This window comes from Trichechus manatus, unplaced genomic scaffold (assembly GCF_000243295.1).
Source record: "Trichechus manatus latirostris isolate Lorelei unplaced genomic scaffold, TriManLat1.0 scaffold00001, whole genome shotgun sequence".
Lineage (NCBI taxonomy): Eukaryota > Metazoa > Chordata > Mammalia > Sirenia > Trichechidae > Trichechus > Trichechus manatus.
The window spans coordinates 41,327,534-41,351,878 of NW_004443937.1; the positions used below are offsets into that span (position 1 = coordinate 41,327,534).

General features: G+C 43.6%; 1 protein-coding gene across 2 annotated transcripts in view; it reads left to right on the top strand.

The window, feature by feature from the left end:
- Positions 1 to 24,345, top strand: part of PTPRG (protein tyrosine phosphatase receptor type G) — a 786,467-nt gene that overhangs the window by 634,425 nt on the left and 127,697 nt on the right. For both annotated transcript variants that reach the window (XM_004368651.2, XM_023727702.1), the window contains one exon: positions 10,136 to 10,328. In XM_004368651.2, coding sequence (XP_004368708.1) covers positions 10,136 to 10,328 — 193 coding nt within the window. The remainder of the gene's footprint in view (positions 1 to 10,135; positions 10,329 to 24,345) is intronic.

The window sequence follows — 24,345 nt, forward strand, 5'->3', positions numbered from 1 at the left end:
GATTCGAACTGCCAGCCTTTTGGTTAGCACACACAGCACTTAACCACTACACCACCAGGGTTTCCGCATGGAGGATAGTCCAAAGATTTTGTTAACAAGGGCAGAGGGTACAGAACTCAGGGTAGGGGAAGTAGAGGTGGGTGGTGTCTTGTTCAGACCCCTTTTGGATTTAAGAAACAGAAGGCCTCTATAGTAGCTCACATAGAGGGGTTATTTCAGAGAAACAACAGTAGGGACATCGTGTGATGAAGCCAGTTGAGTCTCTTCGTGAGCAGGACTAGAACTAGAAAGTGAGGAATATGCTTTTCTCTCTTTCAGGGGCCATGTGGTGCCTTACATCTTGGAGCTTCTGCCTTGACCTTGTGGTTCTCTGCTTTTGCAAAATTCTGGTCCTTTCTCTCTCCCCGCTTGTTTTCTCTTGATTGCCTGGCCCCATATGGGTGCTCTAGTACCAGATGATCTTTCAGTTCAAGGGCTCACTACCCACTGATAACAGTCTGAGTCAAGTAATTAAAGAGAGTGGATCTAAACAGACATTGGCCAACCTATAAGTTGGTTGGCCTTGGGTCATGTGTCCATCCTTGGTTAGCTCAGCCGAGGAGCTGGATAGGGTCCCAAGACCTACAGTGTTGACCCTCTAGGAGTAAATGGGGCAGGCCGTCTAGACGGAGCTGTGAACAGAGAGACTGTTTATCCCTCTGACAAAGTTAGATGGTGTGGGGCAGGCTAGACAGATTTATTTGGCTTCACTGCTGTTGATAGACATTTTACTTTGAGATTTTGTTTTCTTTTAATTCCACTTTGACGGAAAAAAAAAAAAAGAAAGCCTGGCAGTTTGTTTTTTAGATTGTTTCTGAGCAAGATCTGTCAGCCTTAAGGAGATAATGAAATATGAAACACATTTTCTTCCTAATGGCGAAGCCAACATTGTTTTATTAAAATACAGTAAAATTACAGTCCAAATATTTATATTCTCAGGGTCGGGGTGGAGGGAGGGACTTTTAAAAGGGATCCTTTTTGTTAACTTAGGAAAGTGCCTTTTTTTTCTTCCCCCAAAGATTTAAAGGCTTGAGATAATGAGGTTAGGAAATACAAGTTTGACCACTTTTTCTGTGAGATGCCTTGTGAGGAATGAGGCAAAGGATGGTAGCTGATTAGCTGGGGAGAAGTAAGAGCCGTTAGCACGTACAGTGTTTTATTGCAGCTTTAGATATTAAGCTGGGCCAAACCAAAGGCAGGGCCCTGGAGCCTGGATGTCTTGTCAGAAGGTTGTGACACCTGCTAACTGGGGCTCTTAGAAAGTGCCTTGTTAACATGACTTTACTCTTCTACTTCCTTCTTCCCATACACTCAGAGAAAGAAATAACGGAAGCGTTTTCTCTGTGACTTCCAATCCATGACTTCTCTGTAGGTACTGTTGGAAATAGTGAAGAACTAAATTAATCTGATGGACTTCTCACCTTCTTCACTGTAAGCATCATCTGACAAGACAGGTACCTCCTGCTTTTCAAAAGTTCACTTTATGCTGCTTCGTTTTAACAAAAGACCTTCATTAGTACCTGTTTTCGCTAACGGGAAGAAATCCAAAGAGGATTTTTGCCTTTAGAAAAAAAAGACGAAAATCGGAAATAACGTTCAGCGTTTGTTACGCAGTGAACGGCGCACCCCCAACAGCGAGAGTGGTGCCTCCACGCTCCTTCCCGGGGAACTGCAGCCGACATTCCAGCTTTTACTGTATGTTAGTGTTATCGTAGGTTTTTTGTGTTATTTGGTACGATTTGGTAGGTTATTTTTTGGGTCTGGGAACGCTCAAGAATTTTTTCCCCATATAAATTAATGGTAATAGCTTCTTCACTTTTCACCATTTTGCCTTACAAAAGGCTTCATAGGAGCTCTCTATTTTCGGATAGCACAGGAAACCTGTACTTTTATCAGGTGCTGCTTCACACATATCCCCATCTTTCTCCTCAGGGGAGAAACAGCTCATTTTCATGTGGCCAAACTAGATCCTTGCTGCATGGAGGTCACAGCTGTGTCAGCTATCGGGAAGGAAAGCATTGGCCCTCCAAGTATTACTGCCTCAGACCTCCCCACACTGACCCTGCCAACATTCTTTCTGAAGTTAGCACAGAGTGTCCATTTCAGAAGGGCGAACAGCCAATTCGGAAAAGCCGAGTAGTCAGGAATTCCAAGTCTGCTTCTGTCAGAAGGAAAACCCTCCTAGTCGTTCATTCCTCCGCTTCTCCAAAGTCTCTGTTCCCCGTCTCCTCTTCTCTCTCCTCGTCCAGCATAAGTGCCTGTAAGCGAAGAAAATGAGAGCATGCACACCAAAAAATACAGTGGTTAGCACAAACTGTTGGCTTGTATAATGTGGATTTCTTTCAAGGCTTACAGAGTAAATAGGAGCAACCATTCCTTTTTGTTCTTTTTGTGAGTCTGGTTGGACATTCAAACCAGCCCTGTAGCCCGTGAACTATGCCTCTGGTTTATGTTATAATGTGGACCTAAATACGGTGTTGCTAGTGGAATCACATGTTGGCTTGGTTGGCCAGTAGTCTGTGGGTTATATGACTCCACTGAACATCCCCTGTAAATATTATTCCATGACCTTGTCATCCAAACAAAATGGCGGCACTCTCAGCCTGGGGTGGGAGGCCAGAGGAGCCAGGGCTAGCACACAGAGATAGTTGCCCGCAGTGTGTTCATGATCAGTCAGAGAAGATGACCATCTCTGAGTTCAGTGTACTTGGATTTGTTTTATTATAGGACAGTAGTCCTCAGATAATGATTCTTTGGCCATTGGTGACAATCCCAATGCTCCCTTTCTGGAATCTTTGCCTCCTGTGCTTTAAAATATGACACAGCTATAATTTTCCCCAGCATGAATTTTAGTTAAGTGCTTACTGGTGGTTTTATCAAAAAGGCAACCAATTAAGTCTGAATAAGTCTAGTTTGTTTAATGTTGGGTTTTTTTGTGGGGTTTTTTTTCCCCTTACGGCAAGCTGGAGTAGATGGGACAAGTTTATCTGCGTGGTCTTTTTCAACCACAGTTACTTGCCATGAAGAGTAGAGCAGCAGTTAAGACCAGGTGCTTTGGAGCCAAACCGTGTGGTTTCCATTCTTGGCTCTATTCTTTAGCCAAATTACTCGACCATTCTGCTACTCAGTACCTTGGTTTTCTTATCTGTAACATGGGGGTGGTAATGGTATCCACCTCATGGAGTCATTATAAAGATCAAACAATGGAATGTGTATAAATGTCACAGCTGCCTGGCACCACAGGAAGTGCTCAGTAGTTGCTAGGTGGTGTCTTTGTCACTGCTGTTAACTTCTCACCAAGCCCGTGTGGCAGCACTTTCCAGGAGAAATAAAACACAAGCCATTTACATCATTCCAAATTTCCTAGTAGCCACCTTAAAAATGTGAGAAGAAACAGGTGAAATTAACTTCAACAATCTATTTTATGTAACCCAGTTTATTCTTGGTGGCGCAGTGGTTGAAAGCTACAGCTGCTAATCAAAATAATCAAAAGAACAACAGTTCAAATCCACCAGCTGCTCCTTGGAAACTCTGTGGGGCAGTTCTACTCTGTCCTATAGGGTGACTATAAGTCAGAATCGACTTCATAGCAATGGGTTTTCTCCAAATATTATCATTTCCATGGGTAAGACTGCCACATTCCCGGTGGTGTAGCCACGTGTGTCTGGAGCCCTAGTAGTGCAATGGTTAAAGCACTTGGCTGCTAACTGAAAGGTTGGCCTTTTGAACCCATCAGCCGCTCCACAAGAGAAAGATGTGGCCGTCTGCTCCCATAAAGATTTACAGCCTTGGAAACCCTGTGAGGCAGTTCTGCTCTGTCCCATAGGGTTGCTATGAGTTGGAATCGACTCGATGGTAGTGGGTTTGGTTTTGGTTTAGCTACGTGTGGCTAGCAGCTGCCGCATCTCTAAATTCATCTCAAGGCTACAGCAATGAGTGAATAACAATTCGGGAAGCTTCTATTCCAGTACTACATAATGTGCAGTGCACGTGAATAAAGAGGGTTTTTGTTTTTTAATGGCAATATAAAGATGCCATCATTAATCCAAAACAACATTCTTGGTTAATTACGGTTAAGCCCTGTTCTTTCTGTAGAAAGCCGTTCTTAATCGTCTTCATGCGAAAGAAAGTCTGTAGCTACAGGGGACACGGCCCTGCATTTAGCTAGTTATTCTTATGTTTTATTTTTGCAGCCTTGGTTCAGTGAGGAAAACTTTGGATGCTCCAGGCTATTGGGAATGTAATATTCCATCATGATTGTCTTGTTTCATAATGGGGCAACAAAACAGGGCCTGCCCTGTCATCCCGCAAACGTGTGGGGAAGCTAAAATGTCTCGGTGACCTTAGGTGTCATGCTTGCCCTGAGATTTCTTATTGTGATTATAATGGACTCTGGTTTTGTTTAATTGCTGTTATATATCCATCCTTTCAAAAATTGTGCGTATCAGCCTTTTAATGGTTCATAATTATATTACTTTTGGTTTTGTATCATTTCCCCCTTCAGCTACGATGGGCCTTTCCCTCACGGCTTGTGGGCGAGAGCTCCTGCTGCAGACAAACGGCGTGAAGAGATTTCAACCTTCCTTTGATTCGAACCGACAGATTCAGAACTAATTATTCTCTGTAATATTTTTATAATAAAAACTAAGTTGAAATGATTTATATACACTTCCAGCCAACACATTTGCGATTCAAGGTTAAAATTGCTCTTGAAACAGCACCAGTGAAAATGCAATTACAGCTCCCCAAGCAGGAATAAAAGAAAGAAATGTTTTACACGTTCACTTGGAAAGTTAAAAAGTCAATTTAATGTTACAGAAATAAAAACTTTCATTTATTTTTACTAAATGATAAAGACTTCATTGGTTATATTCAAGTAAAGATAAATCCAAGTGTGTTTATTACGTGCCTCTGGAAAAGGGGAAGGAGGATAAAAGCAAGGTCTTTACCAGATGGATGGCACTCTCTTCTGTGCCTGCCATCTTGTCCACGGTTCTCAGTTCTTTCTCTGCTGAGCTGTTCTTTCCAGAATGGGGAGGAGTGGAAATAGATTTATGCTACCAGTGGGGGGTGCCCTGTGTGGAATGGCCTGGAGGTCAGTGGAAGAGAATTGTTTGGGGACTTTTATCACCACATTCATTTTCTCCACTGCAGTATTATTCTTTCAGTGAATAATGCTGGGAACCTGTTTTACACCTGGCATGAAGTGACTGAGAATGTAGAAAAATAGAGTCACACAGACATGGGTTTCGAATCCTCACCTCACCTCTGGGTTCCTGTGTGACCTTGGGAAAGTTGCTTAATGTCTCCAAGCCCAGTTTCCTCCTCAGTCAGATCTATTACTACTACTATTGTGGTAATAATAATGCCAGCCTTGTGAGATTGCTGTGAGGATTACGTGAGAAAAAATATATAACACTCTTAGCACAATGCCTTTGTGGTTGTTGGGTGCCATGGAGTCAATTCTGACTCATAGCAACCCAGTATGACAGAGTAGAACTGCCCCCATAGGATTTCTAGGCTGTAATCTTCACTGGAGCAGATTGCCAGATCTTTTCTCCATGGTGCTACTGAGTGGATTCAAACTGCCAGCCTTTCAGTTAGCAGCCAAGTGCGTAACCATTGTGCCACCGGGGCTCCTTCAGCACTGTGCCGAGCACATAATAAGTGCTCAGTAGAATGTTAGCCACTAGTGTTAATGATATAACAATAGTGTTATTAACAATGTTATTATTTATATATTTTATATAAAGTAATATTATTATTTTAAGCTAAGAGGAAGTTAGAAACCAGAGCAGTATCTGTAAAATGCTTAACAACGTACCTGGCATATCATGGGTTTGATAAATGTAAGTTAACAAAGAGGATGAGGATGGAGACGCAGACACAGCATCTTAGATTGTTACAATCATTGCTACCACAACCAAAGCCATTGCCTTCGTGTCGATTCCAACTCATAGCGACCCCATAGGGCAGGACAGAACTGCCCCATAGGGTTTCCAAGGAGCGACTGGTGGATTCAAAATGCCAATCTTTTTGTTAGCAGCCCAGCACTTAACCACTATGCCGCCAGGGCTCCATTTCCTCATAAAATAATAACAATAGTAATGATAACGGTATTAATACTTATTGAGCACTTACTATGTTCCAGGAATCATTCCAAACACTTACCTGTAGTTACTCACTTAATAGCTATAAAAGTCATAGGAGGTAGATAATGCTATTCTCTCCATTGTACAAATGAGGAAAGTGAAGCCCAGAAAAGTTCAATAATTTGACCAGGATCACACGTTAGCAAGTAGGGTTTACAATCAGAATTTGAACCCAGGCAGCGAGAGTAAGCGTTGTGAGATTGGAGAATTAGCACAGACCAGATCCACAGGGCCCCCCAGTAGGAGCAGGAGGCTGTCGAAAGGTATTGAACAGAGGCGTGCCATGATGTCCTGCACATTTTAGGAAGACACCTGTGTCGGTTAACCAGCTCTTGAAGAGCGGAACAAACTGACCACCAAACAGATGGCTCCGTCAGAAGCCCAGAGAGATGGGGTGAAGCACAGTTCTGTTGGTGTGGCTTGTTCTGTGGCTCCAGTGTTGTGTAGCCTGCCTTGGTGCACAACTCAAGGGCCACCTTCTCATTGCATCCTTCGGAATGAAGCAAAGTGGTGGTCCAGGTGGTGGTCAGGTTGGACTTACATGAGTGTGGTTTCTAAACAAGGGTGAGGACCAAGGACAACCCGGCATAGCTGTGTAATCATGCTTCAGCAGGTTCCTGGCCCAGCTCACCTGCCAAAGCGAAAAATATGAACTCCCATCATCAAGGATCATGGCGGTGTCTGCTCAAGGGCCAAGCAGCCGTCTCCTGCCACTTACCAAAGAGACAGATCACTGGCAGCTGTCATTCAACCAGGAGGAATGACCTGGCCTAAGTGAGTCCTGCCAACCTCCAGAAGAGTCTGATGAGACTGTGGAGCTCGTCCTCCTTTCCTCTTTTGTGTGACTCAAGCAAAGCTATGATCCGCTTGACAATGTAGTATGGCTCCGGTCATCAGTTCACTCTCAGAACCATCACATCCTCCCTTCGTAATCTTTGGGCCAGTTGAGTTAATGACAAGGAAGCAGCCGAGCTTTTAAGCCACAGTGTGTCATTAAGCTGTAAGAGCAATTTAAGCAAAAGCATTTTTGTGTTAAATTTAAAACCAGCCTCTTTTTATATGACTAATTCCTCCCCGAGGTATCAGAAATAAACTTTTTGGAAGAACTCAATGCTAGCTGCGAAAGAAGCACATATTCTAGAGAATAAACAAACTTTAGAGCCGTGTTGCTGAGACAGTCTCGCAGGCCATCCTTTTCTGGCAACTCAGAGATGATATTATTTCTGGACAGATGGCTGTCTGTTCCAGAACATTTCCGGCCTAACTTGCTATGTATGGCAGCCCATTTCATTTTTTAAAAAAAATCAGCCTGAAAGTTAAGGAATTCCTCTTTTATTTAACTCACATCTCTTAGGCTTTAATTTAGTTTCCTCTAACTTGGCCCTCTCTGGACATAGAGAAGGGCTGGTCAGCATCTTCCACATCCAAGGGCCTTTAATCAAATTACTCCTTAGTCGCCTTTTCTTCAGGCTAAACAATTCCACTTCCTTTAACTTTCCTCACAGGATTTATTCTTCGTCCTTTTACTCATTCTGGTTGGTCTTTCCTGGACTGTCTCCAGAGGGCCTTTGTTAATTCCTTTCATGTAATTTTAGGAAGTTATTTTTCTGTAAGAAAAATCTGAGCTCTTTCATTTTTGGATGCAGTCCATTGTGATTTCGGTAGCCCTCTCAAGTGGGTGGACATTGCTAGTTTGAGGTGATTTTTCTGTTTAGCATCTCTACCTGTCTTCAAATGTAGGTCACATTTGGACGGAGCAAACAATCCATTTTTCGTAATTTTGCTGCCATTTGTTGCCTTTCTGCCTTTACTAGAAATAAAGAAGCAACAGCAGAAGGAAGGATGAGAAGGAAGAGTTCTAGATAGGTAAATACAGACCATGGAAGTCGTTCAGCAAAGAGAAGTTATTAAGCGAAGGTAGAGAATTGAAGTAACACAAGAGTACCGTGCTACCTTTGCTTTTAGGCCGTTGGAGAGATCATCCTGGTTCAGTTGTCTTGATGAAAAAGCAGAAAAGGATTCATGGTTTATTACCACTCTGCATAAGCAGGAGAATCGAAGGGGAGGGGAAAGACAAATGAATCCATAGAGTAAAATGATCTCTCTTGGCTAAAATCGCTATGTAAGTTCATCATTTTCTCAGGGAAGGAGAGGGAGTTTCAGAGCGTTTGGAAGCAGGTCATTTCTGTGTCGATCTCTGAGGCTGTTTGAGGAACAGCGGGCGTGTTCCAGGTCCAGTGTGACCACACAAAATTTGCAGCAACCCAGACAGTAATTCTCTTGTTTATTTTACATGTTGCTGTGGGCCTGAAGCCTAGGGCAGCCACTCAATGCCTCCTTGGAAAGGGTCTTTCTAGCACCATCCCGCTTTGTCATTAATTCCGCAGAAAGTATTCCGATGTGGTGTTCGAGGAGCCAGATGGGCCAGGTGCAGTCCTTTCCACTTTCTCTCTTCTTTCCGTTTTCTCCCTTCCACCTGGAGGAGTTAGTACTTCGCAGGTCGGGCATTTTCACGTACAGTCGTGCCTTTGGTGACAAGAATAGCTTTGTGGTCCATTGAGAACAAGTCTGCCACCCAGTTACTGCTCTATCCTTCTTACGTAATAGAATGACCTTTTTTAATGATCAGACTGTGGAGGGCACAAAGAATCCTTTTTGATGATAGATTTATGATCCCAGAGTCCTGATTTTCTTTTTCTTTTGCTTTTCCATAAGCACTGGTTAGCAGTCTTGAGAAAGATGTTTTTTTAAATACTAATGAATAATAATAGCAGCTAATCTTTACCGAGGGCTTTACTGTGTGCTAAGTAGTTTATGTAGATTTAAATCCTTTCAACAACCTTATAAGGTACGCACTGTTATGACATAGGTTTTACAAATGAGGAAGCTTGAGTTATAGAAAGCTCGAATAGTTTGTCCATGATTACCGGACCGGTAAATGTCGAACTTGGACAATTTAATTTGCAAGCCATGCTTTTAGTGACTTTGTGACTTCGTGAACGTGCTGAACTTGTTCCCTAGTAAGAAGGTTCCTGTTAATAAGAATTAAATCACTAAAATTCGTTGAGTTCTGACTCCGCGCCAGGCAATGTGTTAAGCACTCCACATGAATTATCTCACTTAATGCTAACAAAAACCCTATTGGATCCATGCTGGTGTGGTTATCACCTTTTGTTGAGGAAGAATTGGGACTTAGAGAAAGCAAACAAGTTGCTCAGCGTCATGGGGTGGGTAAGCGATGGAGCCAGAACTCCCTACCCAGGCAGTCTGACTCCAAAAAACAAACAAACCAGTAGCTGTCAAGTCAATTCCAACTCATGGCAACCCCACGCGTGTTAGAGTAGAACTGTGTGGATTCGAGCCGCCAACGTTTTGGTTAGGAGTCAAGCAGTTAACTATTTGCACCACCCAGGGACTCCATTCTGACTCCAATTTAAAAAAAAAAAAAAAAAACATTGCCATTGAGTCGATTCCAACTCATAGCAACCCTATAGGACAGAATAGAACTGCCCCGTGGGGTTTCCAAGGAGCAGCTGGTGGATTCGAGCTGTGGACCTTTTGGTTAGCAGCCATAGCTCCTTCCCACTGCGCCCTGACTCTAGACCCTGCCAGTTTCACCCTAACTGTGTATTTCTTCCCATAATGCTAAAGATCTTGTTAGGGGGGCCACCGCAGAAAGACTGGGACTGTTGTATGAGACGTGAGCTGAAGAGTCTGGTAGAGCCCTCAAATTACGTGTTTTCCAGGTTCGTTGGCAGGACGGAAACCATGCCAGATAAGCCGCTGGCAGTGATTTCACAGACAGCCCTGTGTCCTGTTGGGTTTATCAGCCTTGGCATCAGCACTTGCTACCATTTTGTGTTCTTACTGCCCCACTCCCTTTGGACTGCATAACTTTTTCTAACTAATGTTCTTTTTTCTCCCCTCTCTGGTTCTCTGTTCAGCTGGAGGCGTTTTATTCCATCTTCACCACGGAGCAGCAAGACCACGTCAAGTCGGTGGAGTATCTCAGAAACAACTTCCGGCCACAGCAGGATCTGAATAACAGGGTGGTGTCGAAGTCAGCCGTCCGTGACGCATGGGACCATGACGGGATGGACTTCTTAGAAAACCCGCTGGGGACAGAAGCCTCTAAAGGTATTTTTGGAGTAAGGGCCCTTGCCCAGAGGAAGATTCCTTATCATAAATTACTTTAAATTAAAAGAAGCTCAAAGCCAGCCAAGAATTGAAACTTGGTGTTAAGAGCATATGTTTCTTTGCTAAAAGAAATTTATCTGGACGATAAACACGAGCAGTTGTGAGATTAACTTCAGTGAAATGAATACATTAAAAATTGGCCTTTTGACTAGTAATGTATCAGTTATTCTCTTTGCATTTTTACCATGTAACTATAGCACTAACTAGTTCATGGCTAAAGAAAGTGTTTTGGTGTCGTTTTAACTGTTAATCTGTTGAGAGCAGGAGTTTGTCTCTTAGCGCGAACATCAGTACCTTTGACTTGCCCCCAGTACCCCACTGTGCGGTATTATTGCTGACATCCAAACTAGGCTACAACTCCAACTCCAGCTTCCTGTCCCCAGTAGAAATCACTTTGCCTTTTCAAACTGTTATTTAACAGTTTAATTCCTGTATCTGATAAACATGAGTTTATAATTTCCTGGCATCTTAAACTTTCCCGTGTCTGCCTTCGCATGTGAAATTAACATGCATTTCTCTCCCAGGAAACCAGAAGGTACAAGTCTACCCTCATCGTCCCCCCACCCGTACGTCCGCCTCTGATTTGTCATAATTGCAGCATAGAGTTTAACGTAACTGTAATATTCTGGAAACACTGAGAGGAATAAGGCTGTTCAAAGCTCTAGTTCTTGGAAGGGAGGAAGGAATAAGAAGGAATTTCCTTTTGGTGTGAGATAGCTGTTGCCCAAGCCAACACTCTGCTTCTCCAGAAATTGTCACTTGGACAACATGGAAGAGCTTGTGTCATTTGTCAGCGTGGGAAGTGGACTGTGGTATTTTTAGTGTGGTAAATCGTGTGGAGAGGTTTTGTGTCAAGAGTGTCCCGCCTCCCGTAGAAGGCACCCATTTACTGGCATGTGAGCTCTGTAGGAACGGGGGAATGGGATTATATTCTACAAGAGTTGGTCACATAATTTGAGTGACATGCGCTTTGAGGATAAGAACAAGCCCATCTCCCAGGCTCACGTTTGTTAGAAAGGAGCTAAAAGAAAAGGAAAGGGAGCTGAGGATGTGAAGATACTTCCTGCCTGTGATTTTGTTGGAGGACGGTGAGGAGGGGCTAGTCTGGCCAGGTCCCCGTTACTAAACTTGGGATTCAAGCAATTGGAGGCCGACACTTTGTTAAGGGCATCGCTTGTCAGCTGGGAACGATAGGAGGATTAAGAAGCTCACGAGCTTATGAAACATCAGCGGTTGGGCTGGCATAGGAAACCTCACTTGGTCTAATTTTTCTCTAGCCTAGCTAAAAATAAAATAACTGAGCTCGAAGGCTTTCTCCCAGGAGAACGTGCTTGGGAAAAGCAGGGCTCTTAGGGAGTGACTTTTTGAGAGGTGTATGTACAGAACATGCAGGGAATGGGGCATTGATATCACAAGTGAGCACGAGAGCTGGTAGCTCAGAATCAGTGATTGTTACGACAGTTAGAAAGCTCTTTCCTGAAAAACAGGCTGAGCATAATGATATATCAGCTGTGCAGAGAATGTGTGGCCCTTATTACCCAAGAAAGTTAGAGGAGACTAATGCTTTCCATTGCATTAAATTGTCAAAGTGGAAAAGATCTTCCACTGAATGGGTTTTTTGAGCAGAGTCATGGACCTGTCCTTAAATGTGGGAAGTCAGTTCTTTGTTCTACAGTGTTGATTACGATCATCAGTGTCCATTGCTGAATCTTAAGATGTACAAATATTAAAATGTCTTGTGGCCTTTCTGGAGGCAGAGAAAGATCTAGGTGCGGTCCTAGTTGAGTTTTTTTTAACATATTATTTTATGACATACTCCAGTACATCAAGAAACTAACATCACCAACTTCCCAGAAAAGTGCACGCATAATACATGCACAATGTGGTGAATTTTCTGGAACTGAACACACCTGTGCAGTAAGCACCCAGATCAAGAAACTAACATCACTAACTTCCAGGAGTACCCTCCTGTCCCCACTTCCTAGTCACTGTCCCTTCCCCAAGGGTAACCACTATCATAAATTAGCTTTGCCTGTTTTTAACTTTCACGTGTATAGAATCATCCAGTATGTATTCTTTTGTATCTTGCTTCTGTCACTCTGCATTGTTTTTGAGTCATCTGTGTTGTTGCGTCTAGTTACTTGTCATTTGTTCTTTCTTATTGCTCAGCTCTACTGTGTCTTAGTCATCTACTGCTGCTGTAACAGAAATACCACAAGTGGATGGCTTTAACAAAGAGAAATTTATTGTCTCACAGTCTGGTGGGCTATAAGTCCAAATTCAAGGCATCAGCTCCAGGGAAAGGCTTTCTCTCTGTGTTGACTCTAGAGGAAGGTCCTTGTCATCAGTCTTCCCTTGGTTTAGGAGCATCTCAGCGCAGGAACCTCAGGTCCAAAGGACATGCTGTGCTCCCAGTGCTACTTTCTTGGTGGTATGAGGTCCCCATGTCTCTCTCTGCTCGCTTCTCTCTTTTATATCTCAAAAGAGGTTGGCTTAAGACACTGTCTAATCTAATCTCAAATTCAGTATAACTGCCGATAATCCATCTCATTAATATTACAATGATAGGATTTTACAACACATAGGGAAATAACATGAGTTGACAAAATGGTAGACAATCATACAGTACTGGGAATCATGACCTAGCCAATTTGACAGATATTTTGGGGGGACACAGGTCAATCCACGCACACTGTATGACTGTACATACCCAAATTTATCCATTTTAGTGGATAAATATGTATTATTTCTGAGTTTTAGTGATTATGAAAATTCTTAAACTTGCCTTCTAATGAACCTATGGACATGTCTCTAATGGGTACGCACCTAGGAGTAAAATGACTGCATCGTATATCTTTATGCTATACGCACGTGTTCAGCTTTGGTAAATACAGCTGAACAGTTTCCCCAAGTGATTGTATATACCACTCTATACTTCCACCAGCAGTATTTGAAAGTTTCCTATTTTTTTACAACTTTTTTTAAGACACAATTTAGATACCATAAAATTCACCTGTTGTAAATGTCCCATGCGGCGGGAAGCTGTCATCACCACAGCCGAGTTTTCGAATGCTTGCATCTCCCCCAAAAGTTTCTTCACGACCATGTGCAGTCAGTTCTCCCTCGTACCCTCAACCCAGGGCAGCTTCTGATCTGCTTTTTACCTTTCAGCCAGCATGATGATTTTGAGGTTCATCCACACTGTACTATATATCAGTAATGCTTTCCTTTTTATGACTGAATAGTATCCCTGTTTGTTTTTTTAATATCTACTTTGAGATATAACTCACATGCCATGAAGTTTATCCTTTGAAAGTACATATTTCAGTGGTTTTTAGTATATTTACTGTTATACAACAATCACCACTGTCTAATTCCAGAACATTCTCATCACCCTAGAAAGAAACCCCATACCCATTAGCATTCACTCCCCATTTCTGTCCCCTACAGTCTTAGGAAACCCCTAATTTACTTTGCGTCTCTATAGATTTGCGTATTCTACACATCTCATATACATGAAACCATACAGTGTATAAGGAGCCCGGGTGGCACAATGGTTAAAACGCCCAGCTGCTAACTGAAGGTCAGCAGTTTGAACACACCAGCCGTTCTGCAGGAGGAAAGACCTGGCAATCTGCTCCTGTAATGATTACAGCCTTGGAAACCCTGTGGGGCAGTTCTCCTCTGTCACATGAGGTCACTGTGAGTCAGCGGCACACAGCAACCATACAGCATATGACCTTTTGTGTCTGGCTTCTTTCATAATGTTTTCATGGTTCATCCGTGTTGGAGCATGTATCATACTTCATTCCGCTTTATGACTGAAGACTATTGCATTATATGGATATACCACATTCTGTTCGTCATTCACCAGTTCATGGACATATGGGTTGACTCCACTTTTGGGCTATTATGAATGTAGCTATGTACATTTGTGTACCAGATTTTGTGTGGACATGTGTTTTCAATTCTCTTAAACATATACTTAGGAGAAGAATTACTGCATCATATGACAACTCTGTTTAATATTGTGAGGAAATGCCAAACTGTTCTCCACAGCAGCTGTACCATTTTACATTCCCATCAGCAGTGGATGAGGGTTCCAATTTCCCTACATTGTCTCTAACACTTGTTATTGTACTTTTTTAAAATTTTAGCCATCTTAGTGGGTGTGAAGTAGAATCTCTTCGTGGTTTTGATTTGCATTTCCCTAAGGACTGATAATGCCCCTGTTCGTTTGTTTATAAATAATTTATTTTTGTTGTTGTTAAAATATATACAGCAGAACACACACCAATTCAACAATTTCTTTTTTAGTTTAAACAAGAAGGAAGTTTATTTTTCTCTTACATAAAAGAAGTCCAAAGGAGTTAGTCGAAGGCATATATAATACTTCAGGGTGTCCCAGGTCCTTCTGTCTTGCTGCTCTGCCATTCTCAGCCTGTTATTTTCTCCTCACGGTCCAAGATGGATGCCCCAGTTTATGTTTCAGGGATTGAGAAGGAAGAAGCAGTGAAGAGTAGCATACCCTCTCACTTTAAGAATATTATTCTACTGGCCCATAGTCCCATACTCTGTGGCCCTGGTGGCGTAGTGTTTAAGCCTTTGGCTTATAACCAGAACATTGGCAGTTCAAATCCACCAGGTGCTCCTTGGAAACACTATGGGGCAGCTCTACTCTGTCCTGTAGGGTCACTATGAGTTGGAATTGACTGGATGGCAATGGGTTTGGGTTTTTTTTTTTTTTGGCCCATAGTCCTATGACCTCACCTTATTGCAAAGTAGGATGGAAAATGCAGTCTTTATCATGGGAAGTCATATGCCTGTGTAAAAACTGAAGGTTCTTTACTATCGAAGAGGGAAATTGAATTTGGGGACAGTTAGCTGTCTCCACCATAAGATGTTTTAAAAGGAATGATAGGGAGTTTCACTTGGACTTGAGGTTAAGGTGCCTGTAAATTATCCATTTGGAAATGCCTTACAGATGGTTGGATATGTGGCTAATTTTACTGAAGTGCAGCTCTGATGGATTCTCTTTTCTGCCCAAACTTTCAATGACTTCTTTCTCCTCCTCTTGGCATTCAAGCCTGTAAAAAATGGTCCCAGGCTACATTTCCTCTCAATATTGTTCGTTGCTTACAGTCAGCTCTGACTCATGGTAACCTTATATATAACAGAATGAAACACTGCCCGGTCGTGTGCCGTCTTCACGATTGTTGGTATGTTTGAGGCCGTTATTGCAGCTATTACGTCAATCCATCTCACTGAGCGTTTCCCTCGTTTTCGTTGGCCGTCTCCTTTCCCAAACAGGATGTCGTCTTTTGGCAGTTGGTGTTTCTTGATGACGTGTCCAAAGTAAGCAAGTCAAAGAGTCACCATCCTTGCTTCTAAAGAACATTCTGGTTGTATTTCTTCTAAGAATTATTTGTTTGTTCTTTTGGTAGTCCATGGTACAGTCAATATTCTTTGCCTGCACCACAGTTTGAATACGTCAGTTCTTCTGTCTTCCTTTTTCATTATCCAACTTTCACATGTATATTAGCTGATTAAAAAGACCACGGCTTGGGTCAGTCGTACCTTAGTCATCAAAGTGACATCTTTTTATAACTTTTTTAAAAAGAGTCTTTTGCAGCAGATTTGCCCTATGCAATATGTCATTTCGTTTCTTGACTGCTGCTTCCATGGACATTGATTGTTGTACCAGCCTATAATACCATTCCCATTCCTTAAGCGTTCCCCATACTTTGCTTATTTGCATGTCTTTGCTCTTGCAGTACCTTCTGCCTGCAATGCCCTCCCTAGAAATCTTTTTTTTTTTTTTTAATGGAACACAGTTTTATTCTGACATACATAGGGTCACCATGAGTTGGAATTGACTCAACAGCAACTGGTTTAAGTTTTGTTTAGGTTTTTTTTTTTTTCCCCAAATATTTTATTGTTTTTGGTGAACGTTTATATAATAAATTAGGCTCCCGTTTAACAATTTCTATACATATTGTTCAGTGACGTTGGTTACATATTCTCCATTGTGTGTCAGTGTTCTCATTGTTTCTGTTCTGGTTGTTCAATTTCCACTAATCTAGCTTCTCTGCCACCCCCTTCCACTCCCCACCCCCCAGCCTTCTCATCTTTGCTTTAGGGTAAATGTTGACTGTTTGGTCTCATATAGATTTTTTTTTTTTTTTTAAATGAAAGGAGCCCAGTACTTACAGGTGATATTGTATATTTTATGAGCCAATCTCTTATTTAGCTGAAAGGTAACCTCCGTGAGTGGTTTTAGTTCAGAGTTTAAAGGGTCTATCAGGGCAATGGTCTCACGGTTCCTCTAGTCTCTACTGGTCCAATAAGTCTGGACTTTGTAAGATTTTGAGTTTTGTTCTACAATTTTCTCCCATTCTGTCCACGACCATCTATTGTGTCCTTGGCCAGAACGGTCGGTAGTGGTAGCCGGGCACCATCTAGTTCTTCTGGTCTCATGATAGATGATGCCACGGTTCATGTAGGCAATTAGTCCTGTAGACTAGTTTCTTCTTGGTGACTTTACTTTTCTTCTTTCTCATTTGCTCCAGACGAGTAGGGACCAATAGTTGTGTCTTAGATCAATTCACCAGTTTCTATATATATAATTAATTCAGTGACACTCATTACATTCTTCAAATTGTGCAGCCATTCTCACTCTCCTTTTCCAAATTGTTCCTCCTGAATTTTTTTAAAGGCACAGGTCATATAACAGTGTTCCACATTACCAGAAGCTCCTCCTTCCCTCCACTTCCCTCCAAGAAACCTCAGATAATTTAATAGCGCTATATAGGATCCCTGGTGGCAGTGTTAACCAGCTTGGCTGCTAACCAAAAGATCAGCAGTTTAAATCCACCACCTACTCCTTGGAAACCCTATGGGACAGTTCTACTCTGTCCTACAGGGTCGCTGCGAGTTGGAATCAACTCGATGGCAGTGGGTTTGTTTTTTTGGTGTTCATGTAGGCTGAAGGAACCCTGGTTGCACAGTGGTTAAAGCTCTCAGCTGCTAACTGAAAGGCAGGCAGTTCAAACGCACTAGCCACTCCATGTGAGAAAGACGTGACAGTCTGCTTCCATAAAGATTTACAGCCTTGGAAACCCTATGAGGCAATTCTACTCTGTCCTATAGGGTCACTATGAGTTGGAATCAACTAGACGGCAATGAGTTTGGTTTTTTTGTTTTGGTATATAGGTTGAAGGGAGTCCTGGGTGGCAGAAGTGGTTAAGCACTAGACTACTAACCAAAAGGTTGGTGGTTCAAACCCACCCCGAGGTCCCTTAGAAGGAAGGCCTGACAGTCTGCTTCCAGAAGGTCATTGCCTTGAGAACTCTATGGAGCAGTTCTACTCTACACACTTGAGGTCACCCTGAGTTGGAATCGACTCGATGACAGCTAACAACAACAACGTATTGGCCGAAAGCCCACCACAGGTGCTGACCATCTTTAGGAAGCCTGGAGGCTGAGATTCTTGACCTTAGAGACCTAAGCAGCAAAGAGTCGATGCAAGGGAAGAGTCCTCCTTTCTGCAGTTCCTGCAAAGAAAAGATAAAAATAAGGGTGGTGTTCTACAATCTTGAGGCCATTTGAAAACAACAAAGCCTGCTTGATTGGCATTCTCTATGTGACCATTATTGCAAGTTTTCAGTGCCTAGGAGAGGTATGATGCTGGGCGTGGAGGTCCGTATTTATCGGACTATTGTCACAGAAGAAAGAAAAATAATTACCTAGGGCAGGAGTCGGTAGAGGACTGGATAGTAAACATTTTGGGCTTTGGAGCCATATGGTCTCTGTCACAACTACTTAACTCTGCCATAGTAGCATGAAAGCAGCCACAGGCCATATATAAATGAATGGGCGTAGATGTGTTCCGATAAAACTTTATTTACCAAAAAAGTGGTGACCCAGATTTGGGCTGGGAACCATAGTTTGCTCACCCTTGCATACGGGGATGGAGAAACCTGATCGTGGGCTTGTTTTAAGCCAGATGTCTTTAGTCTTAAGGATGGCAGTGGCCGTGACTGTGAAAATGCCTTTGGGTGGGACTTCTTTTCCATTTCACTATAATAGGGCCAACTAGAGGTTTCTTCACTTGGTGACCAACCAGTAACCCGTTTACCTTAGCACCAGGTCGTCTTTCACACCAGACATGTAAGCAGAGCCTCAGGTAGCTGAATATAGTGCTTCCCTCACCTGCTCCCCGAGCTGCGATCATTAACGAGTGCCTATTGAGCAGCATTGTGGTGGGGGCCTGAGGTAATGCACCCCAAGAGGAGAAGACCTCCTTCCAGCCCTTCCGTCAAGATGATTGGACGTACTGGAATAGAGAAAACAGAATCAAGCCTTTCAGTGCCAAGCATGAGAGGCATGGCTGTGTAAGACACTAAAGGAAAGGGGGGAGGTCATCTTAATGTTGTACTGTTGCCCAAGAAAGACTTATAATTGGTGTCAGCCTTAAAAAATATAAAGCTTTAGTTCCAGTAAATAGAAACAACATTTAGGCTATCTGGACTGTTCAGGGGACATCCAACTCGCCACTCTGCCCTTTGTCAATAAATAACTTGGACAGACTTGAGGATTTAATGGGCTGTCATTCCAGTTATTCTGCAACACATCCCGGACACATGGATGAGCATTCAGTGATTAAGCGCTGAATACTGTCTATTGTGAAGACTTTTGGAACAGCTAACGGAGAAAAATAACTTTCCTTCCAACAACATGAAACATATGGTTTATTAATTTAACGAAACCTGTTCAAGCCACAGTGGAATCAAAACCACTTGGTCTAATAATTTGATTTGATGGCTTAATGAAAGTGATACTGCATAATGTAATAACAGCAAAGGAAACTGGGGGAAAGGGGGAGAAGCTGGGCTGCCTCCGTACCCTCTAGTCTCCTCAGCTCATGCTGCATTTTTTGGAGAATGGTTTTTGCTTCTGGTCATGGAGGGTCTCTTTTTCAGCTGTATTTTTCTGTTGAGGATTGCTTCTCGTTGTGGTTAAAAGCAGAGCTGAAGGGCATAGATCACTGTGAGAGAATACCTAAGTCACTTGGCTGTTTCCAATCACAGCGCACTGAGAAAGAGCATCACATTGTCCACCCCAATTAGCAAACAAGTAAATCTGTAATTGCTTTAAAAAAAGGGTTTGACATTGAATTCATGGTTTTTTGCTGTTTTTGGAGAAAATATTAATATTGTTCTATTTTCAGTTTAACCACTTCCATTCACCAAATTAATGGCTTGAATTACTTTATCTTATTAAAAGAAGCTCTGATTGGAACAGTTGATTCTTTTGTAGGCTGCTGCCCTCCCAGAAACTCTTACAAAATGTTATCTCGTTACCTCCAGGTGCGTGCCAAGAAAACACATTTTTCATGGAGCCCCAGTTGAGAGTTTTTAACTCCCTTCTTTTAAAAAGAACTATCACTGGTCATCAATTTTTAAACCTGGAAATGGTTAAGAAAGAAGGCCAAAAATGAGCTGTTGTAAGACCTTTGAACATTCTAAGTTCTCTTTACTTTTAAGGTTCATGCCTTGCTATAGCAAACATGTTTAAATGCTCAGACATCCCGTGATAACTATAATTTCATGTAAATATATAAGTATTGGTACAAGTTGCCTTCAGTTGGTTGACGCAGTGTTGATGTTTTGTAGACATTTAATGAAGCATTAGGTTTTGTGCTTCCTATCTTATAGCCAGTGAATTTCTTTTCACGTGTGGGACATCTTCATCTGCCTCTGGATAGCTGGTGGCTCTAGGACTTGTTCCTGAAGCACCTAATGGTTTTTTAAAAAAGGTTATGGGGGGATTTTGTGTGCCTGATTCTATGCTAGCCTCTTTTGTTCATACGTGCTTAATTCAGTCCTCAAAACAACCTCTACCAGGAGTTCGTTTTCATTTATCAAATATTCACCGACCACCTACTATGAGCAAGTTCTAGGTGCTAGAAATAGAGATGAACAGGGGAGAAAAGGGCCTCATCATGGAGCTACAGTTCTCGTTGGAGGAAATAAGTTAGTGTCTTAGTCTGGATTCTGTAGAGGAACAAAACCAGTGAAGCGCATATATAAATATGTAGAGAGTCATTTACTCCAAGGAAATGGCTGACACAATTGTAGAGGCTGGCAAGTCCCAAATCCGTGGGTCAGGCGGCAGGCTGGAGGCCTCTGCTGGCTCATGGGGTTGTGGGGGCTGGAAAGTGATTACATTGTGGAAGAGCACATGCCAAACCACTGAGAATCATAGCCTAGCCAAGTTGACACAACATGAACCATCACAGTAAGTCAACTAACGAGAAAGCCCCAGGGTTATTTTGAAGAAAACAAATGGGTGTATGCTAAGAGTGATGGAGTGTGGTGAAGCAGTGTGGAGGAGGTCTTCCTTGGATAGGGCATTTGGTGATAGGGAGCCAGCCCTGCAAAGATGTGGGTAAGAAGGGCCTTTGCAAAGACCCTGAGGCCTGGGAACATGTGAGCAACATGGTAAACAAAGGGGCAGCCAGACAGGAGGAGAGGCGGGCAAGGGTCAGGTCTGGAAGAGACTTTTCTTGGTGAGGAGTTAATACCGTATTCTTACAGCAGTGGGAAGGAGGTCTTTGTAGAGTTTTAAGCAGGGGCATGAAGTCCCTAGATGGTACAAAGAGTTAACGTGTCAGCTGCTAACCGAAAGGTTGGAGGTTCAAGTGTACCCAGAGGCGCCTGGGAAGAAAGGCCTGGTGATCTGCTTCTGAAAAATCATTGAAAACCCTGTGGAGCACAGTTCTACTCTGACCTACATGGGGTCGCCAGGAGTCAGAGTCGACTCAATGGCAACTGTATAAGGAGACACACGGAAAAGTCTAAACAGATTTTTAAACCCATCACTCTGTTGTGTGGATAATGTTTGCACAGGAAGCTGATAGAAATATTCCAGGACAGATGTCAGTGATTGAATGAGGGTGATCATTGTGGTGAAGCCAAGTAGAGCCAACAGGATTTACTCACAGTTTGGATGGAGGGTGGGTGGGGGTGAGCGAAGGCAGAAATACAGTATTACTGTTTCTCTTTAACAGATGAGGGGTCTGGGACTCAGAGAGAGTAACTGACCCACCCAGAGCCTCTCAGCCAGAAAGTGGTAGAGCTCAGACACGAACCAGGCCCCTTTATGTTCAAACGCAGAGTTCTTCCATTTTCCAAGGGACTGCGGGCTTCAGAGTGAACCCATGAGTGATGGGCTCTTGTTTTAGATGTTACCAGGTAGCTTGAACAACACAGTTTATCACCCCTTCCCAGGATAAAGGAGCTTTAAAGCTCAACATACTCGTGGGCATTGTGTCCTCTTATCTTTTGAAAAGGAATTGTTGGATTAAGTCTTTACTTCTTGGCTTGAATTTAGTGACTTATCTCAGGTGCTCAGAGCACAGGCTGCTGAGGCCCAGGTCACAGGGTCAGTACATGTGAGGACAAGTGTACCCACTTAATCTGGGTGAGGGACCCTCTAGGCTGAGGGTCTGGTACATCCTTGATTCAACAGGGCTAACACAATACCTACATCACAGTAGGCGTATAGTCATTATTCATTGATTGGATGGATGGATGGAGGGATAGATGGATGGGTGGAGGGATGGGTGGAGGGATGGGTGGAGGGAGGGAGGGAGGGTTAGATGGATTGGTGGGTGGGTGAGTGGGTAGATGGGTGGATGGATGAGTTGAGCTAACACCTTTGCCAAGTGGCCAGGAGTAAAAGATTCTTGCCATAAGACCTGTCACAGTCTGGGCATTTATGAGGTGCTCTTGTAGGGAGCACAGCCAGGCATCTGGAATGGGATTCCACACCATTCCTGTTCCTGAAATCAGAGGCTGTTAGGATTTTGGAAGCCATCTTCTGCTCTGACCACAAGCCATGTTGGATGAAAGTGTCCATCTCAAAAAACCATGGCGAGAGGGCTTTCCTCTCTGTCCCAGGGAACAGCCACTCTGCACCCCCAAAAGCAGAGCATGGGGGCAGTGGAGATGGCGGGCGCTGGCATCAGGACACTCCCAGGCAGAGCTGCTGTTCCGGTTTGGGAGCCATTGAGCTGATACTGGTACCAGGGACCATCTCTCATTTCCACGTGTTATAAATATTACCAAATTACTCTAATCCCCTCTATCCAGGCAGCTAGGCAGAGCTAGATCTTCCAGGCTGACTTAGCAACCCCCCTACAGCTTCTGCTTTTCTTTGCTCGTAGGAAGCTCTTCCCTGACATTCGGTTTATTTCTGTGGGCACCATGGTGCTTGTGAACGGCAATCTGGAACTTAATCAAGGCCAACAGCGTCCTTCCTCCCAGAGTGACTCACTTCCCCTTTCTCTCGCTAACTAGCATTTGCAGCCCGTGAAGCGGGTGCCCCTGGATGTGTGCGTGCCTCTCCTTGGAGCCACGGGAGGCGGATGGCTAGGAGACAGACTGTTTATCTTCCTCGTTCTTCCCACTGATTAGTCCTCAAACAAACATGGGTTAGTTGAGGTTGTTTTTCTTTAGCTACAAGGAACATGCACGGAACCCTTGGCTTTCTTGTGATATAGGAACCGTCTCACCTCCCCAGGCCCTGAAGCCTGGAAATCAAAGGACATCTGTAAAGGCGCCAGAGTGGGGAGACCGTGTTAAGTCCTCTTGAGTCATCTTTGTCTCTGCTTCTCGGCACAGCCAGCATCCTTAGGGCTGCCGGCTTTACTCCTGAGCAGCTCCCAGGACTGGTTTGTGATTCCAAAGCACTGGCTTGGACTGAAATGAGTGTCTTGGCTGTCACACTTGAAATCCATGCCGTGTTGAGAAGGTGCCGTCTATATGTCTGACGCTAAATGCTGGCAGGTGTTATAAAGTGCGAGAAGCCGTGTGGTTTGTGTGCTTCTGAACTGGCACAGGAAGGGCTTCCAAAGGACGGAGCCTTCTCAGCGAGGAGTCTGCTGGCCATTTAAAGCCAGTGGTTTCCTCCAGCCACCTGGTTAACCAGAGCTCCGCAGAGCATATGGACCTGCTTGCAGGCAGCAGCCAAGAGGCGGTGGTGCTGGGCCCCTCCTGGGGGCTGGGTAGTTGATTTCCAACGGGAGCTCCCTAGTGTGTGCTGCCTGGTCTCTCCATGCAAATGACAAGCTCGGGTTTTCCTCCTGGGTGCTGTCGGCCTAGGAGGACACTGCCTAAGGGGTGGTACTCAGGTGTGGGAGACCCTGGACCTAACCATATAGGGTTATCCTTACCAAATGGCCAATTGGTACAGATGCCACATCTGAGGGGGGAGAAATGAGGTTGGAATGCAAAGAATGGAGCTCATCCTATGACCCCTCAGAGAATAAACAAGAGTCACATTGCCAAGGAAGAAGCAGAGGTCCAAAGCTAGTAAGGTGAATGCCAGGTGTGAGCCAGGGTACCCCCTTTAAGCATGGTAGATACCAAGCCTCACCAGTACCTACTTCTCACAGAAGAATCATTTTACGAACCAAATGGAAAACAAATGAGGCCCAAGGCAAAGCAGTTCACTTACAGCCACAGAGGAAGAAGGAGAGTCAAGAACAGGAGGAGGAAATGGACGTATGCTAATCGCCTCTATGAATAACTGCCTCCTCTGCCATGAGACCAGAAGAACTGGATGGTGCCTGACTGCATTACTGAGCATTTTGATCAAGGATTCTATAAAAGAATCCTGATCGAAAGGGGGAAATGCAGAACAGAATTTCAAATTTTTATGGACTCCAGGCTTTCTGGAGCCATGGAGGCTAGATGAACCCCCAAAACTATTGCTCTCGTGGTCTCGGGGAACATCTAGCTCAATTGGCATGACACAGCTTATAAAGACAATGCTCTACATTCTACCTTGGTGAGTCGTGTCTGGGGTCTTAAAAGCCTGTGAGCGGCCATCTAAGATACTCCACTGGTCTCATCCCTTCGGGAGCAAGGGAGAATGAAGAGAACAGGATACA